Raw genomic sequence first — 19,401 nt, forward strand, 5'->3', positions numbered from 1 at the left:
ATTACCAAATAAAAAATACAGGGTGCCATTTAAAAAAGTCATACTACTGTTAACATCTTTGTAAAAAACAAAGCTACAACGAAGGTATTCATGCTAATTGATGTTCCCCTGACAGCTAAAGAACATTTGCTTGAAACATTTTGTAATTTGCAACAGGACAAACAGTTATGTAGGGTGGTCAAGATAAATGAGACGTACACACAGGGTGTTTGGGAGGTTCAAAATGGCTCTGAGCACTATGGGACTTAACATCTATGGTCATCAGTCCCCTAGAACTTAGAACTGCTTAAACCTAACTAACCTAAGGACACCACACAACACCCAGTCATCACGCGGCAGAGAAAATCCCTGACCCCGCCGGGAATCGAACCCGGGAACCCGTGCGTGGGAAGTGAGAACGCTACCGCACAACCACGAGCTGCGGACGGTGTTTGGGAGGAAGGTCAATATTTTACACAGTAACAGTGTAAGTAATTTTCAACAAAAAATATTATATGAACATAGGTTGGCAAATGCTTCATTAGGGAGATATGGATATTGAAAGAAACTTTAATTCTGCAAAATTGATGTGCACAATGTGAATGTATACGCAATACAAGTGGGCCATAACATGATTTTCTTGAAAACAATGTTACAGAGAAGTACAGTTATGTTAGACATTTTTACATAATGTTTATTTACTTTGCATTTAGTACAGAATGCATTACAACATGCATGTTACATGTATTCAGTTCAAAAAGACATACCATGTCTTTTACAAATGGCTTTAACACTTACCGTACAGATGTTGTACAGTTCACAGAACAGGTTCGAATATCCCACCGTGAATGCCAATGCACTTTTGTGCTCTAGTGATAACATGTGTTGTGTTTCTTGTTCAATTGCCTGTGGTTGGTTCCTAATCAAGTCAGCAGCGTCCAAGATGCAACGAAGCAGTTCATCTTGTGTATTTACCTTCACTTTGTGCACCTCTGATTTCATCCAACCCCACAACAGAAATCTAAAGGTGTAAGGTCAGGTGATCTTTGAGGCCAGTTAATAGCACCACCATGGCCAATCCAGCGAATAGGATAGGTGCGGTTGAGATGGTCCCTCACACGTAAGGTAACATATGTAGGGTCACCACCATGTTGCAAGTACGTTCCAGTTCACTTGGCTAAAGGAGTGTCTTCCAATAGTTCCACAAATGAATGTTACAAAAAATGCAGGTACCTCTCCTGTCAATCGCTGACTGATAATAAATGGACCTATCAAAAGGTTGCCGATCATGCTGCACCAAACATTTATGGCTAAACGAACTTGGAAATTGCTATCCACTGAACTGTGTGTGTTTTCCCATGACCATAGATGATTATTGCGTGTGTTGTTTATTCCACGTCATGAGAACTGGGCTTCATCAGTGAATAGTATGTATGGCAGCAAATGACTATTCTCAATTACCCAGTGACTGAATTGAAGTCGCTGGGCATTGTCGCCAACGTGGAGATTTTGGACATGCTGTATATGAAATGGATACAGGTTTTCCGCATGTAATGTTTCCCATACATGTGTCTGTGGGACATTCATTTGCAGGGACATTCTTCGTATGCTTGTACTGGGATTTTGCTCAACACTTGCGAAAATTTCTTCCTGTTCTTGCAAAGTTTGTTGGCATGCAGGCTCAGATGAAAAATGTCATATTGGAAGAGAGCCTGTTGCACCCAAAGTGATAAACACTTTGGTAAACACACTGCGGTCAGGTAATCATTGAGTCAGAAAGCGCGTGTGATATTCTTCTCTTGCAGCGGTAGCACTACTGTCACAGAACCCATAAACATACACCATATCTGCACATTCCTCATTACTGTAGACATGTGGCATTGAAAGCAGAGCTTGCACGAACACAGTTAACACCATAAACTACACAGCTAGCCGATCCGTCGCCTGTACACTACACAATGCGGCTTACACAGCACAAGTGCGCAAACAACATGTGATTTTACTATGTACGTCACATGACCATAATATGCGGTAAACATGGCAATCGGTGATGGCAATAAAAAAGATTTATTGGCCGTGCTGGATTACTTTGTCTCAAAATATAACAAGTTCAACAAGGCAATCGATTCCTACAAATTCTGTACTGCTGTAGATAACAATGCTTTATATAAATATTTGATAATTTAATTACTGAGAATAATTCAAAACACCGAACAATGCCACTTTTACATACAAAACATACAAACCGTTTTTTTACATATAGTACCAGTAACACTTTTTCCTTTCTCCTGAAAAATTTACTTTTTGGCACTTATATCCTTTTCCATGTCAATTCTTCATTTACTGACAAAATTTAAAAATTTAAAATCTACTAAGGATTATAATCTTATGTTACACGCTTACTCACTAAGTAGTGTAATTTTAGGTTACAGGATTAACACAGTAAGACAAGTATTATATCTTGAAGCAATGTAACTCATGATATTCATAAATGCCTGGGCTATATTCACCCAGTATTTGAGAATGAAACCACATAGCAACTTCCAGCAAACTGTGTATAAAATTTCAAACCTTTTCTGAACTTTTTCTTGCTTACATGCTTGATGCCAAATAACACAACATTAACTCATCTAAAGCTGTTTTACACAAGAGACTTCGATTCTTAAACATCCCTTATTGAAGTTGGGGAATTGGGATATTACACAAATTATGTTTTGTTTTTGAGGTGATTCTATTTTTGTGAGATGAAAATAAAAATATGTTGTATGATCCATTGGTTCTATCCACATTATGGAAACAGCAAAATTCAGAAGACATAATTTTTTCAACCAGTCTTTCAGTATGGCAACAAATGTGTAACAGTAAACACTGGGATACTGTCTCCTCTCCTGGTCACCAACCTTGCACCCAAATGAAGCCGTGGTGTTTCTTAACAAAATGATTAGGTTTTTGTCTAAAAGTTAGCTCTATATAAGAAAGAAAACTCCAGGCTGGAATATCAACAATGTAAGGAAAAGATTGATTGCTACTTACTGTCAAGATGACATGAAAGTTGCAGACAGGCACAATTAAAAGACATTTACATATTAGCTTTCAGTTACAGCCTACATCCAAAAAAGAAACACATGCCATTCACTCACACAAGCAAATCACACTTTACGCACATATGACCGCCAACTCAGGGAGCTTTGTTGAGATAGAGAGAGGGGGGGGGGGGGGGGGAGTGTGTGTGCAGGTGTGTGCTCCTGTGTTAGTGTTAGCTGAACTATTTACATACAGAGGCACAAGGCAATTAAGCCAGACAGATCAAGAATGTTACTAAACAGCCACCATTACCTGGAGACAATTTCTGAACCAAGGATCACATACAAAAATTCTTAGTACATAAAGTTATTGTTTTCTAACAGTTACCAAATGCAGAATATTGAAATTAAGTGCCATCAGAATGATGAATGCACAATTTTTCCAAGATTTTCACAGATGGGGGTAATGTGTCACAAGAAAACTGAACATAATAAACAGAAACTGATTTCATTTTAGAATACAGGATTCAATTTTTCTGTTTTTAGTGCAGTTTTTATTTGCACTATTTGTGAAAAAAAATACTGTTATTCAATGCAGCAGAAAAGTCTGGCTTTTGAGAGATGACATACGATTGTGATTCACTGTAGTGAACATTTGGCTATGGCAAGCCCCTGTGGCAAATTTCGCTGCACTGAGGGACAACCCCACCACCGCCATGGTGCACCATGGCAAATTTCACTCACCAAGGAATTGCGTCAGTGTGGGGAACATCTAATTGATGAAATATGTCAAGCAACTGTTCTTGACCAAAAAAAAATTAATTCCCTCCCTCCACTGCCCCCCCCCCCCCCCCCCCCCATCCAACCCACCCCAAAGTCAGCAATTCTTACTCAATTCTTACTGTTATAACATTAGTTCTCACGGACAAAAACAGACATTTTTAATTTTTATCTTGGCTGTGTTGTTATGCGTATGAACTATTTCTGACAGATATGTGTAGACTTTTCATGTCATAAAAGCTTCTGATGTCAAATAATGCAAACTGATTTTCAGGCATTTACTTAAATATATTTAACATGATCACAGTTTGAAATAAACATATAACATTTTACATTGTCATTGTTACAAGTCTTTATACATCAGATGTCTCTATATCAATACATATTAAAGTAAGTGAGCAATGATGAATACAGCTGAAATGTACAACAGAATTAATATGCAAAGATAGTAACTCTGGTATTGGTGTAACTGCATACAGAAGTATCACCACTGGTGTTAGATATATATTCGTAAAACACAAGGAATTAAAAAAGGAAGGAAGGAAATGAAAAAAAAATTATTGATGTCAGTTACAACAAACTCCAAATACTCCTCAATACATTCATCCTGCTTATGGTGCAGTCTCTAATAATGATCAGAAACCTCATTAAAAATTGTGGAGTTATTTCATATGTTGATGCTGTCATGAAGAGTGTCTACTATCAATAACGAATACTGTAAATGGGATAAAATTCAAATAAAGAGTCTAACTATAATGTGGATAAAGAACACTCAAACTATTTTTCACTGATCTAAGCAGACCAATGAGTTCTGTAAAGTAATTCATTTTCTGTACAATGCAAATACATCCTTCAGGAATGGTTGCATACTACAGATCAGTCTTATCACAACCGTCTAACATGTGGAGTTTATTTTCTTAGATTTCCACTGACCCAACAACTGAAGTTTTTTTTATGCAGTGAGTGACATATCATTAACCATTATGATTTCAAGAACAAAAGTAAACACTTCACTTACATTTTCAATGTGAAAAGAGTGTTTCTTTTTGTTCTTCTATCAAGACTTGCCAACCGCTAATCAAGAATTCAACTAATGTCAGGATAATTTTAGTAATGTTATGAACAATTTGTGTGGAACACCAATTAATGTTTGTATTTTACAAACAAAATACTACTAATTACCTTGATAAAATCACATATTTAAATAAAAACGAATTTCAAATAGCAGTTCACAACTGACAACTGCAGTCTTTCAAATGTGTGGATTCTAGTTATAAAACGTACATTATTTATAAAATCAAAAGTAAATTCTGAACCATATCCTGAATATTTTGTACTTTAAGGAAAGAAATTGTGATGCAAAATATACACAAACACATGTAACTTATCAAAAGAGTTTATCAAAAGTGTTCATTACTTCACTTAGTGCCTTTACTAAAGTTTCTTCTACTTGACTAGAATTCTGCCTGCTACTAGAAGTCACCTGGCTTGAATTATGTGAGCCATACCTGTCATTTCTCACAGGACTCAATACTTCTCTGGCAGTATTAGAGGCTGCTAATGACTGTGGTTCTGGAAGTACTACCATCGTATCTCCTGTATCACATGGTATGCTTGGTATTTGTGGTCCTTGTGAGGAGAAGCCATGATACTCTGCTGTTAACACCGGTTTTATCGGAGAAGGAAGTAGGCCCCCAGTCGGAGATTCAGTGCTGTCTAAGAGTGACGAAGCTGATTCGTCAATAGGTTTTGTTTCAATAGGTAAAGTCACATCAGCTTTAGGAGAAGTGCGTGAAATAGGATCATCAGCACAGCTATTTTCTGTACTGAGATCTGAAATATCAATGTCATAATTAACTGATGCTAATCCTTGGACAAAACTCAAACTCTCCTGGGCGGCAAAGATCTCATCTGGTGTTGCCAGTCCATTGAGGCCATCAGAAAACCCAAACCCTGGAGAAGGTGAAGAAAGGTAGTCATAAGATGTAGAAGCAGGAATAGAATCTGTTAAAAACAACTCTGCTTCTTGAATTGGTGATTTCTTATCAGTTAAACACTGTGTTTCATCGGTTTTCTTTGGAAGCTCAGTTTTTAGAGCAATAACCTGCAAATCAGAATGGGCATATTAAACATTGAAAGAAATGACTGAACAGTGTATGCAATCACTAAATGAAAATGACAAAACGAAATACTAAACCTGTGGAGTAATTGGTGGGGGCAAGGCCTGGCATGTTGGATCATCCGAGTCAATATTGGTTGGAGTCTTCCTTGGGCGAATTTTGAGAGGCGTGCGTGCCAGAACAGCTTCAACTTTCACAGTCACTTCATTCTTGAAAGAAAGAAAAAAAGCAGGAATGTTCTTATTTTTCAAAAGTAATTTCACTATCATAAAGATAAAAAAAATGCAGAAACTACTTTTTGTGGCAAAATGATATATGAGAATCTGCATCCAGATTACATAAATCAAACTATTTTGCTTAGTTTGCAGTTGTTATCCAGCACATCACCAAGAATGTGAGCCAATGCCTGTACTGATGCATAAAAACAATAATGCACTGAAGTCATTCAGTGTGAGTGTGAGTGTGTGTGTGTGTGTGGGGGGGGGGGGGGGGGGGGGGGGGGGGGGGGTTGTTGAATATTTTTTACCATCAGCACATCTTTTTTTTATTTTAGTCATAATTACATAATATGATGACAATAATAACCATGTATGCACCATTAAATAGCAGAGATGCTTAGCAGGTGAAAGGTACACAGAAAGGGCAATAACTTCATAAGTTTCCAAATAAAGTCCTTGTTTAGACCTATCACTGTAGCTCACTGTCCTTTCCTCCATGTCTCCCTGCTGCTAAAGACCTATTCTATTCAATGAATGGCTGCTGATAAGAACTATATTCCATTGCTGGTTTTACACGGATTTATTAATTTATTATCTACAGCTGTGTTGCTCTGATCACACACCATTAATGGTGAATGTATAGATTATTGGGTTGGTGCATAAGTTCATAGCATTTTTCCATAAGTTTAAAAAACACAACTGATACACACAATAGAGGCTCTAGTCATCAATAATATATTCTCCTTCACTATTTACTACAGTCTGCCAATGCTGGAGTAATTTTTCAATTCCACGACTCCAAAAATCATGTGGTTCTGAGGCAAAGAACTCATTGAGCCATGTTTGTAGTACATTTTCATGTGGACAGGAAGTTCCTAGAAGGTTGTTTGATAGAGCAGAAAAGGTGAAAACCTGAGAGCAAGATCGGATGAATAGTGTTGATGTGGAATGACTTCCCAACTCAATTCAGTATAGTGTTTTTTTGTCAGTCTAGCAGAATGCAGGCACACTTATTGTTGAGTAACATCACTTCACAGTCTTCCTGGTTGTTGGTCTTGGACTACGGTGGCAAGATGTCTCAGTTGTTAACAAAAAATGTCAGTAATTATGGTTACACCTTTGGGAAAGCAATTTGTAGTACTCCACATCATCACTGTTCCACCTGATGCATAACATTATCTTTTGTGGATGTGCGCAGGTCTTTGTATAGGGAGCTGCTGCTTTGTTTGGGCTCAACCAGTCCTTCCTTTTCTTTATGTAAGCATAAAGATACCATTTCTTGTCACCAGTAATCATACATGATACAAATGACGTGTTGTTCACTAGTCAATTGATGATGAGCTAGCAGAGATGCACATATGACTACCCACTGATTTCTGTAATTTTGGCACAGAAAATGCAGTTGGAATAAACCCAATTATTTAATCTTCCCTGTTGCATGCAAATGTTGCATGATGGTCAAATGATCACAGTTCATCACATTTGCCAGTTCTTAACAATCTTCTTCAAATCCCAAAGTTATTCCTGAATGTGGAGAATTCTAATGTCAAAATGATCACCCTCAAAATGTGAAAAGCATTTTTTTGCCATGCTCTGTCCAATGACTTTATCCTTATACATGGTGCAAATTTTCCTAGCTGCCTCCACAGCTGTCACCCTTCTGTTGAACTCAAACAGAAGAATATGTCAGAAATTTTATGATTTCTCCACATGGCACTCCATTTTCTATCATCCACAGCACCACTCACTCCCTCCAAATGTGACCAAACAACAATATGTGAACTCATACAGCAACAATAGACTACAAACAGAGAAGACAATCAGAAATAAAACCACAGACACTGGAATACCAATATGCAACACACAAAGACTAAACCTATGCACCAACCTAATATTATGGGATCTGATACACTTTCTCTTACAGAAAACACAGTATCAAAGTAACACAATCAATAGTAACTGCTTGGGCAAGAGTAATGTAAGCATATCACAGAAGAATCACATACATATAAAAATAATTATATCAGAAATTTACCTTAGAATTATATATTTTCTCTTTAAGTTCTGCTATTCCCTTCATAAGACTTTCATGCCTTGTTCTTAAATCTTCCAACATTGCCAAGTTCTCATACATTAAATGCATTCCCTGCACAGAAATACCATGGAGCTTCACACAGAGTGTCCAATACAACTACTAGTTACTATATGCGAGTGTAAATAAATTTTCAGTGGCCACACTATTACTAATTTTTAATATCTAGCAAGAAGCTATGAATAATTCTGACATATCTTGGTGCTACAACCAGTACATCTCAATTCACATTCAGTAAGAACAAAAGAAAAGAAGACAGAAGAAAAATTTATGCGCCTCTCTCTTGCATCAAGATATCACAGTAACCAGTTTTGGTTGGTACCAGGTTACCTTCCATTAGGAACAGTGGGCGCATTCAATGACTTTCAAATGATACAGCACAGCAATCAGTCATCCTTTTCTTGCAGGTTTTATTTAGAAAATCTAGATTTTGGCTAGCACTATAGTCCGTTATCAATGCACCATTACATAGTAGAAATGCATGTTCTAGTGTGTCAGTCTCCTGTTGTTCAGGCTTCAGTCACGGCTCGTTCAAGACTGCAGTATACACAGTATATTGTATATAGTAGTCATTTAAAAGTCTTGATTGGTTTAACATTGCTCTGCTCGTGTTTTCCTTCTTCTCTGTATAAACACTAGATCCAATACCCATAATCACATGGGCAAAAACAATTAGGGATCTGAAAGAGTACCTTTACATAATGTAAAGATGTGCTTTTAACTCATCCATAAAAGGACATACTCTGACGTTCAATATATTTCTTTATCCCATTAAGGTACATCATGAGGACCTATATTATTCATCAATATTTACGGTAGCAAGGACCTATATTATTCATCAATATTTACGGTAGCAGTGTTCACAAAGAAGTTTCAAGGGAATTCTTCTGTGTGTTTAACTGTGATAGGATGTAATAAAATTACCAAACTTTCAACTACACTACTCAAAAGAATTAGGAAAACATGACTTTTGGCATCTGCCATACTGCACTGAGCATTAATTAAGGACAAGGTATGTTACTTCTTGAAAATCATCTTATAAAGCAATTGACGTGTCTCGGTCAAAGCACGAGGTCAAAATAGCTCAATTCAGTTATGTACGAGGGTTGTAAAAAGTGTTCAAATGTGTGTGAATTCCTAAGGGACCAAACTGCTGAGGTCATCGGTCCCTCGACTTACACACTACTTAAACTAACTTATGCTAAGAACAACACACACACCCATGCCCGAGGGAGGACTCGAACCTCCAGCAGGAGGGGTCACGGAATCAGTGACATGGCACCTCTAACCACACGGCCACTCCGTGAGGCTATGAGGGTTGTACCAAAAGTAAGGTTCCCATATTTTTTTACAAACAGATAACATTGTTTATTGTTATTAATTTACACACTGTTGAAAAGCTTACACTTTTGTCTATTTTTCAACATAGTCTCCATTTTTTTTCAACGCACTTTTGAAGACGGTGCTCCAGCTTTTTTGTTCCTAAGTCGAAGAAGTCTCCCTCCAAACCACTGAGGGACCATGTGACCTTTGCTCAGACTTCATCGTCACTCTTGAAGTATTTGCCACTTAAGTGTTCCTTTAGCTTGGTGAAGAGGTGATAATTGCTGGTGGCTAAGTCCACACTGTACAGGGGATGGGGCGTAACAGTCCACCCAAATTCCTTCAAAAGCTCGCGTTTGATGAGTGATGTGAGGTAGAGCGTTCTCATGAAGAAGCACTACTCCCTCCTTCAGACGTACTCTCTGGCGATTCTGGATTGCACATCGGAGTTTAGTCAATGTTTCACAATACCTGTCTGAGTTTATTGTTGTCCCAGGTTGCATAAAATCAATGAGGAGTACCCCCTTCCAATTCCAAAAAACAGTCGCCATAACATTTCCTGCCAACTGCGTTTGTTTTAATTTCTTTGGTGGCGGTGAACCAGAGTGACACCACTGAAGAGAGAGAGAGAGAGAGAGAGAGAGTTGTTTTGTTTCGGGGTGTAATGAAACACCCATGTTTCATCTCCCACGACAATAGAGTCCCACAACTTCTCCTTGTTGTCCCCCCCCCCCCACCCCCCACCCCCCCACACACACACTGCTGAAGAAACTTGCGAGCACAGTCAAGACACTGTTCCTTGTGTCTGTCAGTCAGCATCTGGGAGACCCAGTAAGCACACACCTTGAGACAACCCAACGTTTCTGTTAAAGTTCTTTCAATTGTGCCATGGGAAGCTTCATGAATGCGTTCAACAATTTCGCAGACAGTGACCCTCCATTCTTTGAGCAGCTCACTGTTGATCTTCTGGACAATCACATCTAAAACCAGCGATCTTCCACTCCGTTCTTCATGGTGAGCTTCTGTGCAACCTTCAGCAAAGGCCCTGCACCATTTGTGGATGTGCTGAATGGGCATGCATTCTTCACCATAAACTTCAGTCAGATGCCGATAAATCTCCATGGGCAGCAACTTCCTTGCATGGAGAAACTGGATTACTGCTCGAACCTCGCACTTAGCGGGAGCGGCGATCAACACTTCCAGCTCTGATGGCTGCCAAGCCAACTCTGAGTGACATAGCGAATCGCAGATGGGCGGGCTCGAGTGTGGGGGAACCACTGTGCATGGCACTATTGTCAGATTTATCCTAGCACCTTCCCTTGAGACTGTAGCTCATTGGGAAACTTACTTTTGGTACAACCCTTGTAGTTTCACAATGTTTTACTCACTTACAATTAAAACATCAATGACTTTAGAAACAGTTTTCCTTCAAAAAATTCAATTTAAAATACGTACGTCCATTATAAAATGTAATTATCCATTGTACATAAAACAAAAATTTTGCTCAACTTTTATTCTGGTATTTGTATTGAGAATTATGTTTATGTATCTCTTTAGTCTTATCCTGACATCACACCATTTCAATCAATATCTATTGAATATGATTTGCACGCAAACAGAAACGAGTTGTCCAGATTTTTATTTCGATTCACTAAATCTTTGATAAAATTAGCCTTCAGTGTAATTTGAAACTATATAAAACACAATTTAAGTTAAATGCTGTGTTGTAATTATGACATATAAAGCCACCTTAACGAAAGAAGCTGCCTCAGTTGGAGGTGGGATGAATATCAGCAGAGAGTGACGGCCAAATGATGAGAGAGAGAGGTTGTGGTTGGCCCGACAACGTGGCACTTCAGATGAAAATGTATTTTAATTTTAAATAATGGTATTGTGGCAACACTGATATAGTCATACTGGAGCAATGCATATATGTTTTTTGTTCTGAAAATATAGAATAAATGAAATAAAATCTGCAAAATTTTTGTTTGCTATTCAAACCGCAATTGCACCTCAGACATCAAATAAAGCTTGGGGCCTGAAATTGTGGATGAAATGACATCAACTACAGTAAATATATAATTAAGAATTGTGAATCTCAATTATGGGGGCTAGATTAAATGTCAGAAAATAAACATAAAACTATGAGAAGGTTTGCTGGTCAATATATACCTTCAGGAGGTAAAACTTTTAGTACTGTCACTAGCCACACATCAATGTGCATTAAACTATCCTATCTTCCATTTAGTTACTTCCTCGAAGAGTATCAAACCAGCAGTTCTTTCCTTGAAGACAATGGAGGAAAATGTTGGAGAAGGACAAAGAAGAAGGGCATCTCACTTTGATCCCCAAGATCTGGGGGACTCACCTCTTGTGAGGACAGAGGAAAAACAAAAACAAGGGGGGGGGGAGATATTGTATAGAGTACAAGGCAGACAGTACAATGCTTTGTGCCAGCTACAGTCAAGATATGATGGAGACATAGTATAAGGTAACTATGGATTAACAGGAAGAGAAACTAAATGAACTAGGAAGGAAGAGATGGAGATGTGGCAAAAAAAATTAGAAGAGAGAGAGAGAGAGAGAGAGAGAGAGAGAGAGAGAGAGAGAGAGAGAGAGAGAGAGTCTGCAATAAAGAAAACAGTTAAATAAGATATATAGAAATAATTAGCAACCAGTTGTATAAAAGAAATTTAATTTCTTGACCACTTTCAGACACCTAGTGCCCTTCTTGCTCTTATCAGTGAGCATCAACAATATGATGATACATGCAGCATGTTGCTGTGGTCCTAGAAAATACAATAGCAATAAATAATACAAAAATGAAACCATTAATACAATAAGAGCTCATAAATGCTTACATGTGGTTCACAGCACCTGTGCAAAAATTGTATAAATGAACCAAACAACAAGTTTAGACATCATGCCAGCACTGGAGCTAATCAGCTTGGCCAGTTCTGGCATGATATCCGCACTTTTTGTTTGGCTTCTTTATATCATTTCTGCATAGGCACTTTTAACCACATGTAAGCATTTACAAGCTCTTGTTGTATTAATGGAGTCATTTTTATAATACTTATTGCTCTTGTATTTTTTCAGGAAAACAACAATATCCTGCATGCAATGTTTGTGGATTGTCAGTTGACAACCCATTATTCAATAAAGCGAACAGAAAATAAACGAGGTCCAGATGAGGAAAGGTGGGAAAAGATGCAATCAATGATGGCAGCAATTTTGCAAATCAATAGAGAGTATAATCAGAAGAATGAAGAAAGGTTTCAGAAGGTATTACAAGAACAAGGCTGTCATTCAAAGAAAGAGTTACAGGAGTTTACACAAGAGATGAAGAGAGAATACAATGGAAGAAATAACAAATTGCAGCAAAACCTGACACAACTCTGAGAAGATATTGGACAAGATGGATTAGAAGGTGACAAGTAACACTGAGGATGATGTTAAGAAGTCAAGGAAGAATTGGAGGGGAAGATCCAAGACGCTGAGAGACATTTTGGGCACCAGATCGAAAGGTTGACACAGACGCAACAGCAATGTGATGTTGCTATTCAGGGACTAGCCTCTAAGTGAGACGAACTGGCTGTAAATACAAAGAATGCTAAAGCAGTGCGAAGTAGAGAAAATAATCATAAGATTACACAGGATATGCAGCATTTACCGGCAGTAATCCAACAACTAGAAACAAAAACTGATGAAATTGATAAGAAGATTGTTAGTGAGGAGTTAGCAGTGGGGGAGAGTAGAGTTATTAAGGTGGTGAATGGTGATAACAAGTACACCCAGGCTCATGTAGGACAAAGATATAAACCTAAGGGAACCTTGCACTCAATGATATTTATGAAAAGGTTGAAGGGCATCTTCCCTGAATGTTTCAAGGATGAAGACAAGATGTAATTTGCGATAGATAGAATGGAGGGTGAAGTATTCATATGGGGGATGAAGAAGAAGGACGAAATTAACAGTTATGATCAATTTGAAGGAGTCATCAGTGTGCAATGATGGAAGACCTACTACATCGCAAGGCACTTAAAACTGAAGAGGTACCCTGAGGGAGTTTGTTGAACATTTGTGGGAATTGAATGGAACTTTAGAGCAGTCACTAAAAGTGGATATAATGATGTCTGCCATTAAGAGAAGCTTGAGAAGAAGAATGAAAGAGATCTTATCAGTAAGCCTGATCAAGGATATGGATGCACTGATGGAGGTACCTGAGCAGATAGAATCAACACATCTGCAGGAAGACAGTCACATGCACAAGCAAAACAAGGAGGAGATAACTGCCAAGGAAGTCGCTCTGTTAACCAACCATCCCACAGAGGAAGGGAGGTGGTCATGGCTATAGAAACCAAGAACATGGTTGTCAATTTTACAACAGTTCCAGAAGAGATGAGGATTTGAGGAATGATGAGAGGGGAGATGGTAGACTGAGGGATAGAGGTAACCTAAATTAAAGGACTGACCAAGAGCATAGTGAACAGGCAGCTCTTTTGTCTGTATACCGAGGGGCAATTGGTATGCTCCCAACTGAGTGAGATTTTTCTTCCTTTTTCAAGTCTCGCTCATCTACCATTTTTCCTGTCCTTTGATTTAAGAAGTTTTTAGGCATTAATTTGTTGGGCGATTAGCAATCCTGGCAAGTACTAAGAAGGAATTAACAAAATAGTAGGATTTATTCATTATGTCAATAAATAGATTTAATAGTGGTTATTCAGATATCATCTAGAATATAGTAGGAGTTATTGTTTAAATTACTGTGTTGCCATAGTCATTACGATTGTCCCAGCAATCCAATCAAAACCAATTAATAATACAAGATAAATATGAACTATTGAAGAAGCCGTGTTTTATGTAATTGTTTGGAAGTTAAATTACAAAAATAGTAATACCATACCTGAAGGAAAACATCCGTTTAAATATAGAAAAGAGATATTAGTATAAGTTAGGAATTATAGCTAAACAACAGCTGATAGGTATTGTCAATAGGAGAATGTGTGTAGGGGCATGTAGCTGATAAGTAATAGTCAATGCAAATGATACTAAGATACAGAGAGAAGTAGTGTTATGATGTTATAAAATTAATGAAGTTTGTAATATGTATGGAATTAATGGAGCATTGTGGAGTTTTGTGTTTTTTATGGAGATTAATGAAAATGATTAGTGGATGACGAAGGAATATGGATTTGATGTACATTTGAAATCAAACAATGGGAAATCCCCAATGGAATAATGATAGTATTTTGAAAAGGGAAGTTCTACTCACCATAGAGCTGAGATGCCATGTCACAGAAAGGCACAACAAACAAAGCTTATGGCCAAAGAGGCTTTCATCAGAACAGACAGCCTACACACACACACACACACACGACCACAGTCTCTGGCTGCCTGAATTGAGATGTTGAATTGAGGTAGGTATGTATATGTTCATGGAGATTTATATAAGGTGTAAGACATATGGATATGAAGTACAGGTGATGTCTGAATGTCATATATGTTCACACGAGTAATCCTATTTATATCAGTATGCATTTAAAGGTTGTAATGATGAACAATGTATGATTCAGTGATCTAATTAGCTGTTAAGGTTGATAATTTATGTTATCAGGTTGAGTGCAAAGGTAGAATGCTGGCTCTAGGCAGTCAATGATGAGAATGGATATTTCAAATGTTGAATCTACGTAACAAAAGATATTCACCATTCTATGTGTAATGTTAATAACAACTGTTCAAATTCAGTAAAAATAGCTTAGGACAGAGTAATACGGCCATCTATTTGGAAACCAGTTCTGAGACAATCACGTTAAAGACAGACTTACACTCGCATAATCTGGTAAGAAGAAAGGCACTGCAATTATTTGTATTATTTATAATATTTTTTTAAATATCTTTTGTGTTACTAGAGTGTTACAGATCAAGAATAGTCAAAGGTTAGAGGTATTTGCTCTCCGCCTTGTGTGGCGCAGAACTGAGGTGAAGTGTTTTCGGATGGCAAGCCCTACTGAACAGACAGCAAACTCAAGGGGGCACCCGAAATAAAGTTAATAAGAGTTTTTATACTGTGTTATGTAATAGATATTTAGAATTTCACACTAACTGTTGAAGAGAGAAATTTATTGTACATTATGTATGGAATTTGTGCAAACTATTTCAGATTTCTCCAGTTATATATGTTTAACTTTTTGTGTAATATTTTCTTTCGAGGCAGTTTATGACCAAAGTAGAAGGAATTTACTCAATATTTTATAGTTTCAATGTGTACTTGGATTTAATGTCTTCATTCTTTTTGAATATGTATAAACTTTTCCTACATTCTTTTTTGCCTCCAACTACAAAGAAGTCTTTTCGGGTGGGGATGTAAGGGATCTGCAGCCCCTTATGTACAGAGAAATGTAGTTTTGCCTCACACAACTCAACGTAGGCTTGATATCAAAATCAAGTGCCAGACAGATACAGCAATTGGTAGTGAGTGCAGTGCTGGGAGAGAACAGGGAGAAGTCGCTATAAGTGAGCAGGACGTGGTGTACTGGCAGAGAGCCACCCATAATACATATATTCAACTGAGCATGTCCCTGATGCCACATGTTAACTCTCAGCAATTTACCAATGAAGACTATAGAGTTTATTTTGAAGTGTTTATTGAAATACCTACATTGTTCTGTCATTACGCATTTTGTGCCACCTGCGCCAGCCACCTATAATTGAAGTGAAGATTGTGATGTGTTTGTGTGTGGCAAGATATCAAAGAGCACCCATATTGAGTTTAACCATCATTAAATTGTAAGGCGAAGGGAGCAACTGCCTCACATTTGTGTAAAATCAAGAAATATAACACTTAATTACAATGGAACACCATAGTTATTATTGTTACAATAGAACCTTATTGATTGTGTTAATGCATTATTCAATCCTCGAAACGCTGATACCAAACAACTCACACAGCAGTACTAGCCAATCAGCTCATTCTTAGGACTTGGTCAGTATAACTCATTTATTAGACTGCTACATGGTGATTAATAATATCCAAACCAACCGGCAAAGTTTCAATTTTCCCATGACTATCCCTGAAATGAGAACCTCTCTCCCCCTGACATCCTACCCACACCACAAACTGTCACTGTCCTAACCTCCGAAAGACTGTTGTGAAACCATACGACATTCCCAGATTACCCCTGCAGTCACCTCTGCACTGAAACCTGCACCATGCATCCACCATTACCACCAACTCCAGCCAAAACAACAATATATCCTAAAGTATCAGAGACAGAGAAACTTACAAAATCATGCAAGTTGTTTACAAACTAACTTGTGTCCACTGTACAATGTTTTATATAGGAACATTCACCACTAAACTGGTAGAGCACACTAATGGCCATAGAAGAACTGTCCATCTTGAGGATACCCATTACCCAGTAGCTGAACATGCTCTATGGCATAAATGTACAGGGCTGAGTGCCTGCTACACCATACAGGCCATTTGAATCCTCTAACTTGATAGCAGTTTGCCTCAACTCTGGAGATGATAATGTTGCCCTCTAACATATCCTCACATCTTGGCACCATCAGGGACTTGCCTGTGTTAACATATGACTGTCATAATATTTATTTCATTACTTTTTATTGGTTTTACTTTCTCATCTTCATTCTCTTCCCCCATTTCTCATGATTTTCCCCCCATCTCCTCCTAGATGTTAATTGTACTATTCATTTTATTTTTTATCCTCTTAATCCACCATTACTTCTCATTCTGTCATATCTGGACTGAATCTGGCACAGTGTTCTTAGGACCTAGTATCCTCTCTGACAGCTCTCATTTCATCCTTACTTTTTAACCTCCCTCAGCCTAACCCCCTATCCTCCCCAAGGAAGGTACTAACAGTTCAAAAGGCTAGAATATTTTTGTGTGATTTTATATTTGTCTTTTGGCAGTACTTAAAGCTTTGCCCCTGAAACTAAGTACTAACGAGCATTTCTGTCTCATCATTTTATATTTTTCTCAGATGAATTTTAATTTTGATATGACAAATAAACAGAGGTAAATCTCAGTATCTAATAAAAATGGTCATTGTGTGCCACCAACAAGGATAAAACGCATGTATGTAAGTCAATTTCTAGGTACCTGCATATTAATGCAGAATTATTTAATTTATAACTTAGGAGAGAATAATGACAGTATTATGGAAAGGATAGACTGCTAGACTGTTACTCACCGTACAGAGAAGATATTACGTCGCAAACAGGCACAACAAAAAGACTGCTATACATTTGAGCTTTCAACCAAAAGTTTAACTTTTAAAGTAGAAAAAACAGACACACACACACACACACACACACGTGACCACTGTCTCTGGCCACTGGGGCATTCTGCAGTATGCTCCAGTGGGCAGAGACAGTGGGCGTGGGCGTGGGCGTGTGTGTGTGTGTGTGTGTGTGTGTGTGTGTGTGTGTGTGTGTGTGTGTGTTCTGCTTTAGGAGGAGGCCTTTTGGCCAAACTCAAATATGTAGCAGTCTTTTTGTCGTGCCTGTTTGTGACTCAGTGTCTACTTTATACGGTGAGTAACAATCTATCCTTTTCATAATACTATCATTAATTTAGAATTTCATTTTTTTTTATTAACCCATTAGCACCGTGTGTTGCCATATGGCAAAGTTTGTAACACTTTTTTAAAATCGTTGTTTCCACGACATCAACGAAGTGAGTGTGTTGGCAGCACTGGATTCCTTTCTGCAAGACTGTAAAGATCACTACAATGCAACAGTTTTAACAATACATTTAAATTCTGCAGCGTAAGCAGTGTTGTAAGTCGTCGTTTGCTGAATGACGAAGAAAAATGGAGTATAAGTTCCAGTAAGTATGTTTTACACAGTAACTTACGATATATAATTTGGTTTTTTTAGTATGGTTGTGCTTTAAATACTCAAATATATATTCTTTGGAGGTTACTGCTTGCTGTGAAATAAATTATGTTCATTAGGGCCGTTTGAACGTCAGTGTTGTCATATGGCAACGCTAGGCGCTTGTACTCAGTAAAAGGACGAATTTTCTCTTTTTAGTTTTAGAAGAGGTTTCTCGCTTGCTGAGGTGCTGGAGATTCTTTATAATGACGATATTGAAGGTGATGTGTTTGTTGAACCCCCAGATCCGAACGTAGACACAGATGAAGATTTGGGAAATGAACATGTTGGCAGATATTCTGCCATCAGTACCATCAGAGAAAACAGAATTCCTAAGGAATGTCCACAGGAAAACAAAAAATTATTTCCCAAGAAAGATCAGGGAAATTTTGAGACAGCAATAGAGAAGAATGATGGATTATTGTACGTGCAGTGGCTGGACAACTCAGTTGTCACAATGATCTCTTCTTCACGTGGTGCACAAGAAGTTGGCCAAGTCGAGAGATTCTTGCAACTAAAAAAGCAAAATATAATGATTCCCACACCAAAACTGGTAACCAAATATAATACATATATGGGAGGTACTGATCAGATGGATCAGAATCTAGCATGCTATCGCAGTGCAATAAGAAGCAAGAATTGGTACTGGTGTCTCTTTACATGGATGTTTAGATGTCTCCACACAAAACAGATGGATTTTGTATAATAAAGCAAGAAACCAACTATTTCTCAGTTTGATTTCAAGAGAGAAGTGGCAACAGTGTACTTGCAAAGACACCAAGCTTTACCAAAAGGAGCTGGGAGACCATCTGCATCAAGGGCATGTTCTGACAGTCGCATATCAGATTCAATTAGGTTTGATAAGACTGACCACCTCGTCCAGAACACAGAAGGAAAGAAGAAGAAAAGGTGTGCACACAAGGACTGTAAATCTATTGTGAGACCAATGTGTTCAAAGTGTA

At 37.9% G+C, this 19,401-nt stretch overlaps 1 protein-coding gene across 1 annotated transcript in view; it reads right to left on the reverse strand.

Moving 5' to 3' along the window:
* Nucleotides 1-647: 647 nt before the first annotated feature.
* LOC126463872 (rab5 GDP/GTP exchange factor) overlaps nt 648-19,401 on the reverse strand; it is a 62,375-nt gene continuing 43,621 nt past the window's right edge. Inside the window, exons 7-9 of the mRNA XM_050096196.1 lie at nt 8,156-8,266; nt 5,980-6,111; nt 648-5,886 (exon numbers count right to left, since the gene is read on the reverse strand). Coding sequence (XP_049952153.1) covers nt 5,170-5,886; nt 5,980-6,111; nt 8,156-8,266 — 960 coding nt within the window. The 3' untranslated portion in view covers nt 648-5,169. The remainder of the gene's footprint in view (nt 5,887-5,979; nt 6,112-8,155; nt 8,267-19,401) is intronic.

This window comes from Schistocerca serialis, chromosome 1 (assembly GCF_023864345.2).
Source record: "Schistocerca serialis cubense isolate TAMUIC-IGC-003099 chromosome 1, iqSchSeri2.2, whole genome shotgun sequence".
NCBI lineage: Eukaryota > Metazoa > Arthropoda > Insecta > Orthoptera > Acrididae > Schistocerca > Schistocerca serialis.